Source organism: Mustelus asterias, unplaced genomic scaffold, assembly GCF_964213995.1.
Source record: "Mustelus asterias unplaced genomic scaffold, sMusAst1.hap1.1 HAP1_SCAFFOLD_2411, whole genome shotgun sequence".
Classification (NCBI taxonomy): Eukaryota; Metazoa; Chordata; class Chondrichthyes; order Carcharhiniformes; family Triakidae; genus Mustelus; species Mustelus asterias.
The window spans coordinates 956-10,000 of NW_027592356.1; the positions used below are offsets into that span (position 1 = coordinate 956).

General features: G+C 51.1%; 1 protein-coding gene across 1 annotated transcript in view; it reads left to right on the top strand.

The window, feature by feature from the left end:
• Positions 1-676: 676 nt before the first annotated feature.
• LOC144489660 (integrin alpha-D-like) overlaps positions 677-9,045 on the top strand; it is a gene marked incomplete at its 5' end in the record, with an annotated part of 38,732 nt that continues 30,363 nt past the window's right edge. The window contains 2 exons of the mRNA XM_078207519.1: positions 677-778; positions 3,729-3,808. Of these exons, the coding sequence (XP_078063645.1) occupies positions 677-778; positions 3,729-3,808 (182 nt within the window). The remainder of the gene's footprint in view (positions 779-3,728; positions 3,809-9,045) is intronic.

Below are 9,045 nucleotides of genomic sequence, written 5' to 3' on the forward strand. Positions count from 1 at the left end.
GTGTCCTTGTCGATGGTGGGACAGACTTTGGGCCGCGGGGGGAGTCAGGAGGGGAGTTACTCTCCGCAGGATTCCCAGCCTCGGACCTGCTCTGGGAGCCACAGGATTTATCTGGCTGGGTCCCGGTTCAGTTTCTGGTCAGTGGGAACCCCCAGGATGTTGTTAGTGGGGGGAGGGAGGGGGGATTCAGCGATGGAAATACCATTGAACGTCAAGGCGGGGAGATGGTTAGATTCTCTCTCGTTGGAGACGGGCTTTGCCTGACACTTGTGTGTGTGTGTGGGTGTGTGTGGGTGTGTGTGTGGGGCGAACGTTACTTGCCACCCCGAGCCTGGATATTATCCAGGTCTCGCTGCCAATTTCTCTGGCACTTGTAGATTAACCGGCACTGATCAGGCCGAGTTTGAATGTTGCGGTGGATGCGGAGTATATGGACTTCCAGAAGGCATTTGGGAAAAGTGGCACATGGGAGGCTTTTAAGAAAGATACAATGTAATGGAATTAAGGGGTGGATTCTCTCTTGTTGGCAATGGGTATTGCCTGGCATTTGTGTGAGTGGGTGGCGTGAGTGTCATTCGCCACTTGCCAGTCCGAACCTGGATTTTATCCAGATCTTACTGCGTCCCGTATCTGAGGGGCAAAGTGATTTGAATCTCGCGATCGCATCTCTCCGCAGGCGACCCAAGTGGACTGTTCCTCTGACGTCAACTCCACTGTGAATCTAACCGGGATCTTCTCCTGTAACATCAGCCACCCGATCTTCCACGCTGAGGCTACGGTGAGAGGAACGAGGGGGGGGGGGGGTGCGATATAAGTGAAACACAGAATGTTCCGAAGGGGGCTTTGACAGGGTCGATGCTGAGAGGCTTGTTTTCCCCTCCTCGTTCCCTCCCTGGGGCTGGAGAATCATGAGCACCGGGGGGGGGGGGGGGGGGGGGGGAGGGCGTAACGAGCAGGGTCACAGTCTCAGGATAAGTGGGGGTCGGACGTTTGGGGGACTGAGACGGGGAGGAATGTCTTCGCTGGGAGGGTTGTGAATCTGTGGGATTCTGCGCCCCCCCCCCCCAGAGAGCTGTGGGCGCTCAGTCACTGAGTAGATTCCAGATGGAGATCCAGAGATTGTTGGGGTTTGGGTCCCTTCTCCAAATGACATTGAGAAGCCAATATAGACAATGAGGATAGCAAGCTTCATTCCAGGGGTAACTCCTCTGACAAATTAGGCATCTTTCTACAGTGAATCAAAGTTTATTTAAGAATGCATTAATATTATTGGGCCCACAAATAAAGCAGCTTAACACTCAGCTCAGAGAGGTTTGCAGCACGGAAACAGGCCCTTCGGCCCAACTTGTCCATGCTGCCCCTTTTTTTTAAACCCCTAAGCTAGTCCCAGTTGCCCGCGTTTGCCCCATATCCCTCTATACCCATCGTACCCATGTAACTGTCTAAATGCTTTTTAAAAGACAAAATTGTCCCCGCCTCTACTACTGCCTCTCGTTCCAGACACTCACCACCCTCTGTGTGGAAATATTGCCCCCTCTGGACCCTTTTGTATCTCTCCCCTCTCACCTTAAACCTATAGTTTTAGACTCCCCTACCTTTGAACGAAGGTAGGCGGCACGGTAGCACAGTGGTTAGCACTGCTGCTTCACAGCTCCAGGGTCCCGGGTTCGATTCCCGGCTCGGGTCACTGTCTGTGCGGAGTTTGCACATTCTCCTCGTGTCTGCGTGGGTTTCCTCCGGGTGCTCCGGTTTCCTCCCACAGTCCAAAGATGTGCGGGTTAGGTTGATTGGCCAGGTTAAAAAAAATTGCCCCTTAGAGTCCTGGGATGCGTAGGTTAGAGGGATTAGCGGGTAAAATATGTGGGGGTAGGGCCTGGGTGGGATTGTGGTCGGTGCAGACTCGATGGGCCGAATGGCCTCCTTCTGCACTGTAGGGTTTCTATGATTGCTATGAAAATTCCAGCACAGGAACAGGCCGTTCGGCCCCTCCTGCACCGACCATGCTGTCCCCCGACTGAACTAAAACCCCCTACCCTTCCGGGGACCGTATCCCTCTACTCCCATCCTATTCATGGATTTGTCAAGACGCCCCTTAAAACTCACGACCGTATCCGCTTCCACTCCCTCCCCCCGGCAGCGAGTTCCAGGCACCCACCACCCTCTGTGTAAAAAACCTGCCTCGAACATCTCCTTTAAACCTTGCCCCTCGCACCTTAAACCTGTGCCCCCCGAGTAACTGACTCTTCCACCCTGGGGGGAAAAAGCTTCTGACTCTCCACTCTGCCCCTCATAATCTTGTAGACTTCTATCAGGTCTCCCCTCAACCTCCAGTGAGAACAAACCAAGTTTCTCCAACCTCTCCTCATAGCTAATGCCCTCCACACCAGGGCAAGATTGGGAAAAGATATTGACTATCTAGCTGATCTGTGCCCCTCATTATTTTATAGACCTCTATAAGATCACCCCTCAGCCTCCTACGCTCCAGAGAAAAAAGTCCCAGTCTATCCAGCCTCTCCTAACTCAAACCATCAAGTCCCGGTCGCATCCTAGTAAATCTTTTCCGCGCTCTTTCTAGTTTAATAATATCCTTTCTATAATAGGGTGACCAGAACTGTACACAGTATTCCAAGTGTGGCCTTACCAATGTCTTGTACAACTTCAACAAGACGTCCCAACTCCTGTATTCAATGTTCTGACCGATGAAACCAAGCGTGCCGAATGCCTTCTTCACCACTCTGTCCCCCTGTGACTCCACTTTCAAGGAGCTATGAACATGTACCCCGAGATCTCTTTGTTCTGTAACTCTCCCCAGCGCCCTATTATAGAAAGGATATGATTAAACCAGAAAGAGTGCAGAAAAGAGTTGGGACCTCTTGTTGAAGTTGTACTCAGTTAATGGTAGGGCGTTGGGGAGAGTTACAGAACAAAGAGATCTCGGGGTACAGGTTCATAGCTCCTTGAAAGTGGAGTCACAGGTGGACAGAGTGGTGAAGAAGGCATTTGGCACGCTTGGTTTCATCGGTCAGAACATTGAATACAGGAGTTGGGACGTCTTGTTGAAGTTGTACAAGACATTGGTAAGGCCACACTTGGAATACTGTGTACAGTTCTGGTCACCCCTATTATAGAAAGGATATTATTAAACTAGAAAGAGTGCAGAAAGGATTTACTAGGATGCTACCGGGACTTGATGGATTGAGTTATAAGGAGAGGTTGGATAGACTGGGACTTTTTTCTCTGGAGCGTAGGAGGCTGAGGGGTGACCTTATAGAGGTCTATAAAATAATGAGGGGCACAGATCAGCTCGATAGTCAATATCTTTTCCCAAAGGTAGGGGAGTCTAAAACTAGAGGGCGTAGGTTTAAGGTGAGAGGGGAAAGATACAGAAGGGTCCAGAGGGGGCAATTATTTCACACAGAGGGTGGTGAGTGTCTGGAACGAGAGGCAGTAGTAGAGGCGGGTACAATTTTGTATTTTAAAAAGTGTTTAGACAGTTACATGGGTACGGTGGGTATAGAGGGATATGGGCCAAATGCGGGCAATTGGGATTAGCTGAGGGATTTAAGAAAAAGGGCAGCATGGACAAGTTGGGCCGAAGGGCCTGTTTCCATGCTGTAAAGCTCTATGACATGCTCGATAAAGGAGGGACTATTCGGGAGGGACCCAGTGGTCTCCTCCTTTATCACATGACCTGACGAGACTAAATCCTGTGCGTCTTGGACCCACAGGCGATGTTTCTCGTGATGTTCGAGGTCTCGGATTTTGCCAGCTGGGGGAAGGAGGCCACGATTGGAGCCGAGGGGAACAGGTAGGTGTCTCAGCGCAGGTGAGGCAGCGTGAGAGTGCCTGACCCTCAGTCCGACTGTGAGGGAGTCGGGGAGGGGTTGGGGGGGGTGGGACAGCAGGGGGAAGGGAGTGGGAGCACCAAGAAGGTGAGGGTGTGATTCAGTGTGTGAGGGGAGAGGAGTGGGTCTGTACCTGTCCTGGGAGTGTTTGATGGGGGACAGTGTAGAGGGAGCTTTACTCTGTATCTAACCCCGTGCTGTACCAGTCCTGGGAGTGTTTGATGGGGACAGTGTAGAGGGAGCTTTACTCTGTATCTAACCCCGTGCTGTACCTGTCCTGGGAGTGTTTGATGGGGGACAGTGTAGAGGGAGCTTTACTCTGTATCTAACCCCGTGCTGTTCCTGTCCTGGGAGTGTTTGATGGGGACAGTGTAGAGGGAGCTTTACTCTGTGTCTAACCCCGTGCTGTTCCTGTCCTGGGAGTGTTTGATGGGGACAGTGTAGAGGGAGCTTTACTCTGTATCTAACCCCGTGCTGTTCCTGTCCTGGGAGTGTTTGATGGGGACAGTGTAGAGGGAGCTTTACTCTGTATCTAACCCCGTGCTGTTCCTGTCCTGGGAGTGTTTGATGGGGACAGTGTAGAGGGAGCTTTACTCTGTGTCTAACCCCGTGCTGTACCTGTCCTGGGAGTGTTTGATGGGGACAGTGTAGAGGGAGCTTCACTCTGTATCTAACCCCGTGCTGTACCTGTCCTGGGAGTGTTTGATGAGGGACAGTGTAGAGGGAGCTTTACTCTGCATCTAACCCCGTGCTGTACCTGTCCTGGGAGTGTTTGATGGGGACAGTGTCGAGGGAGCTTTACTCTGTATCTAACCCCGTGCTGTACCTGTCCTGGGAGTGTTTGATGGGGACAGTGTCGAGGGAGCTTTACTCTGTATCTAACCCCGTGCTGTACCTGTCCTGGGAGTGTTTGATGGGGACAATGTCGAGGGAGCTTTACTCTGTATCTAACCCCGTGCTGTCCCTGTCCTGGGAGTGTTTGATGGGGGACAGTGTAGAGGGAGCTTTACTCTGTATCTAACCCCGTGCTGTACCTGTCCTGGGAGTGTTTGATGGGGACAGTGTAGAGGGAGCTTTACTCTGTATCTAACCCCGTGCTGTACCTGTCCTGGGAGTGTTTGATGAGGACAGTGTAGAGGGAGCTTTACTCTGTATCTAACCCCGTGCTGTATCTGTCCTGGGAGTGTTTGATAGGGACAGTGTAGAGGGAGCTTTACTCTGTATCTAACCCCGTGCTGTACCTGTCCTGGGAGTGTTTGATGGGGGACAGTGTAGAGGGAGCTTTACTCTGTATCTAACCCCGTGCTGTACCTGTCCTGGGAGTGTTTGATGGGGGACAGTGTACATAGAACATAGAACATAGAACATTACAGCGCAGAACAGGCCCTTCGGCCCACGATGTTGCACCGACCAGTTAAAAAAAAAAAACTGTGACCCTCCAACCTAAACCAATTTCTTTTCGTCCATGAACCTATCTACGGATCTCTTAAACGCCCCCAAACTAGGCGCATTTACTACTGATGCTGGCAGGGCATTCCAATCCCTCACCACCCTCTGGGTAAAGAACCTACCCCTGACATCGGTTCTATAACTACCCCCCCTCAATTTAAAGCCATGCCCCCTCGTGCTGGATTTCTCCATCAGAGGAAAAAGGCTATCACTATCCACCCTATCTAAACCTCTAATCATCTTATATGTTTCAATAAGATCCCCTCTTAGCCGCCGCCTTTCCAGCGAAAACAATCCCAAATCCCTCAGCCTCTCCTCATAGGATCTCCCCTCCATACCAGGCAACATCCTGGTAAACCTCCTCTGCACCCTCTCCAAAGCCTCCACATCCTTCCTGTAATGTGGGGACCAGAACTGCACACAGTACTCCAAGTGCGGCCGCACCAGAGTTGTGTACAGTTGCAACATAACGCTACGACTCCTAAATTCAATCCCCCTACCAATAAACGCCAAGACACCATATGCCTTCTTAACAACCTTATCTACTTGATTCCCAACTTTCAGGGATCTATGCACACATACACCTAGATCCCTCTGCTCCTCCACACTATTCAAAGTCCTCCCGTTAGCCCTATACTCAACACATCTGTTATTCCTACCAAAGTGAATTACCTCACACTTCTCCGCATTAAACTCCATCCGCCACCTCTCGGCCCAACTTTGCAACCTGTCTAAGTCTTCCTGCAAACTACGACACCCTTCCTCACTGTCTACCACACCACCGACTTTGGTGTCATCAGCAAATTTGCTAATCCACCCAACTATACCCTCATCCAGATCATTAATAAATATTACAAACAGCAGTGGCCCCAAAACAGATCCCTGAGGTACACCACTTGTAACCGCACTCCATGATGAATATTTACTATCAACCACCACCCTCTGTTTCCTATCCGCTAGCCAATTCCTGATCCAATTTCCTAGATCACCCCCAATCCCATACATCTGCATTTTCTGCAGAAGCCTACCATGGTGAACCTTATCAAACGCCTTACTAAAATCCATATATACCACGTCCACTGCCTTGCCCCCATCCACCTCCTTGGTCACTTTCTCAAAAAACTCAATAAGGTTAGTAAGGCACGACCTACCTGCCACAAAACCATGCTGACTATCACCTATCAATTCATTACTCTCCAAATAACTATAAATCCTATCCCTTATAATTTTTTCCAACATCTTGCCGACAACAGAAGTGAGACTCACCGGTCTATAATTCCCGGGGAAGTCTCTGTTCCCCTTCTTAAACAATGATGAGGACAGTGTAGAGGGGGCTTTACTCTGTATCTAACCCCGTGCTGTACCTGTCCTGGGAGTGTTTGATGGGGACAGTGTAGAGGAAGCTTTACTCTGTATCTAACCCCGTGCTGTACCTGTCCTGGGAGTGTTTGATGGGGGACAGTGTAGAGGGAGCTTTACTCTGTATCTAACGCCGTGCTGTACCTGTCCTGGGAGTGTTTGATGGGGGACAGTGTACAGGGAGCTTTACTCTGTATCTAACCCCGTGCTGTACCTGTCCTGGGAGTGTTTGATGGGGGACAGTGGAGAGGGAGCTTTACTCTGTATCTATCCCCGTGCTGTACCTGTCCTGGGAGTGTTTGATGGGGGACAGTGTAGAGGGAGCTTTACTCTGTATCTAACCCCGCGCTGTACCTGTCCTGGGAGTGTTTGATGGGGGACAGTGTAGAGAGAGCTTTACTCTGTATCTAACCCCGTGCTGTACCTGTCCTGAGAGTGTTTGATGAGGACAGTGTAGAGGGAGCTTTTCTCTGTATCTAACCCCGTGCTGTACCTGTCCTGGGAGTGTTTGATGGGGACAGTGTAGAGGGAGCTTTACTCTGTATCTAACCCCGTGCTGTACCTGTCCTGGGAGTGTTTGATGGGGGACAGTGTAGAGGGAGCTTTACTCTGTATCTAACCCCGTGCTGTACCTGTCCTGGGAGTGTTTGATGGGGACAGTGTAGAGGGAGCTTTACTCTGTATCTAACCCCGTGCTGTCCCTGTCCTGGGAGTGTTTGATGGGGACAGTGTAGAGGGAGCTTTACTCTGTATCTAACCCCGTGCTGTACCTGTCCTGGGAGTGTTTGATGAGGACAGTGTAGAGGGAGCTTTACTCTGTATCTAACCCCGTGCTGTATCTGTCCTGGGAGTGTTTGATGGGGGACAGTGTAGAGGGAGCTTTACTCTGTATCTAACGCCGTGCTGTACCTGTCCTGGGAGTGTTTGATGGGGGACAGTGTAGAGGGAGCTTTACTCTGTATCTAACCCCGTGCTGTTCCTGTCCTGGGAGTGTTTGATGGGGACAGTGTAGAGGGAGCTTTACTCTGTGTCTAACCCCGTGCTGTTCCTGTCCTGGGAGTGTTTGATGGGGACAGTGTAGAGGGAGCTTTACTCTGGATCTAACCCCGTGCTGTTCCTGTCCTGGGAGTGTTTGATGGGGACAGTGTAGAGGGAGCTTTACTCTGTATATAACCCCGTGCTGTTCCTGTCCTGGGAGTGTTTGATGGGGACAGTGTAGAGGGAGCTTTACTCTGTGTCTAACCCCGTGCTGTACCTGTCCTGGGAGTGTTTGATGGGGACAGTGTAGAGGGAGCTTCACTCTGTATCTAACCCCGTGCTGTACCTGTCCTGGGAGTGTTTGATGAGGGACAGTGTAGAGGGAGCTTTACTCTGCATCTAACCCCGTGCTGTACCTGTCCTGGGAGTGTTTGATGGGGACAGTGTCGAGGGAGCTTTACTCTGTATCTAACCCCGTGCTGTACCTGTCCTGGGAGTGTTTGATGGGGACAGTGTCGAGGGAGCTTTACTCTGTATCTAACCCCGTGCTGTACCTGTCCTGGGAGTGTTTGATGGGGACAATGTCGAGGGAGCTTTACTCTGTATCTAACCCCGTGCTGTCCCTGTCCTGGGAGTGTTTGATGGGGGACAGTGTAGAGGGAGCTTTACTCTGTATCTAACCCCGTGCTGTACCTGTCCTGGGAGTGTTTGATGGGGACAGTGTAGAGGGAGCTTTGCTCTGTATCTAACCCCGTGCTGTACCTGTCCTGGGAGTGTTTGATGAGGACAGTGTAGAGGGAGCTTTACTCTGTATCTAACCCCGTGCTGTATCTGTCCTGGGAGTGTTTGATAGGGACAGTGTAGAGGGAGCTTTACTCTGTATCTAACCCCGTGCTGTACCTGTCCTGGGAGTGTTTGATGGGGGACAGTGTAGAGGGAGCTTTACTCTGTATCTAACCCTGTGCTGTACCTGTCCTGGGAGCGTTTGATGGGGGACAGTGTAGAGGGAGCTTTACTCTGTATCTAACCCCGTGCTGTACCTGTCCTGGGAGTGTTTGATGGGGGACAGTGTAGAGGGGGCTTTACTCTGTATCTAACCCCGTGCTGTACCTGTCCTGGGAGTGTTTGATGGGGACAGTGTAGAGGAAGCTTTACTCTGTATCTAACCCCGTGCTGTACCTGTCCTGGGAGTGTTTGATGGGGGACAGTGTAGAGGGAGCTTTACTCTGTATCTAACGCCGTGCTGTACCTGTCCTGGGAGTGTTTGATGGGGGACAGTGTACAGGGAGCTTTACTCTGTATCTAACCCCGTGCTGTACCTGTCCTGGGAGTGTTTGATGGGGGACAGTGGAGAGGGAGCTTTACTCTGTATCTAACCCCGTGCTGTACCTGTCCTGGGAGTGTTTGATGGGGG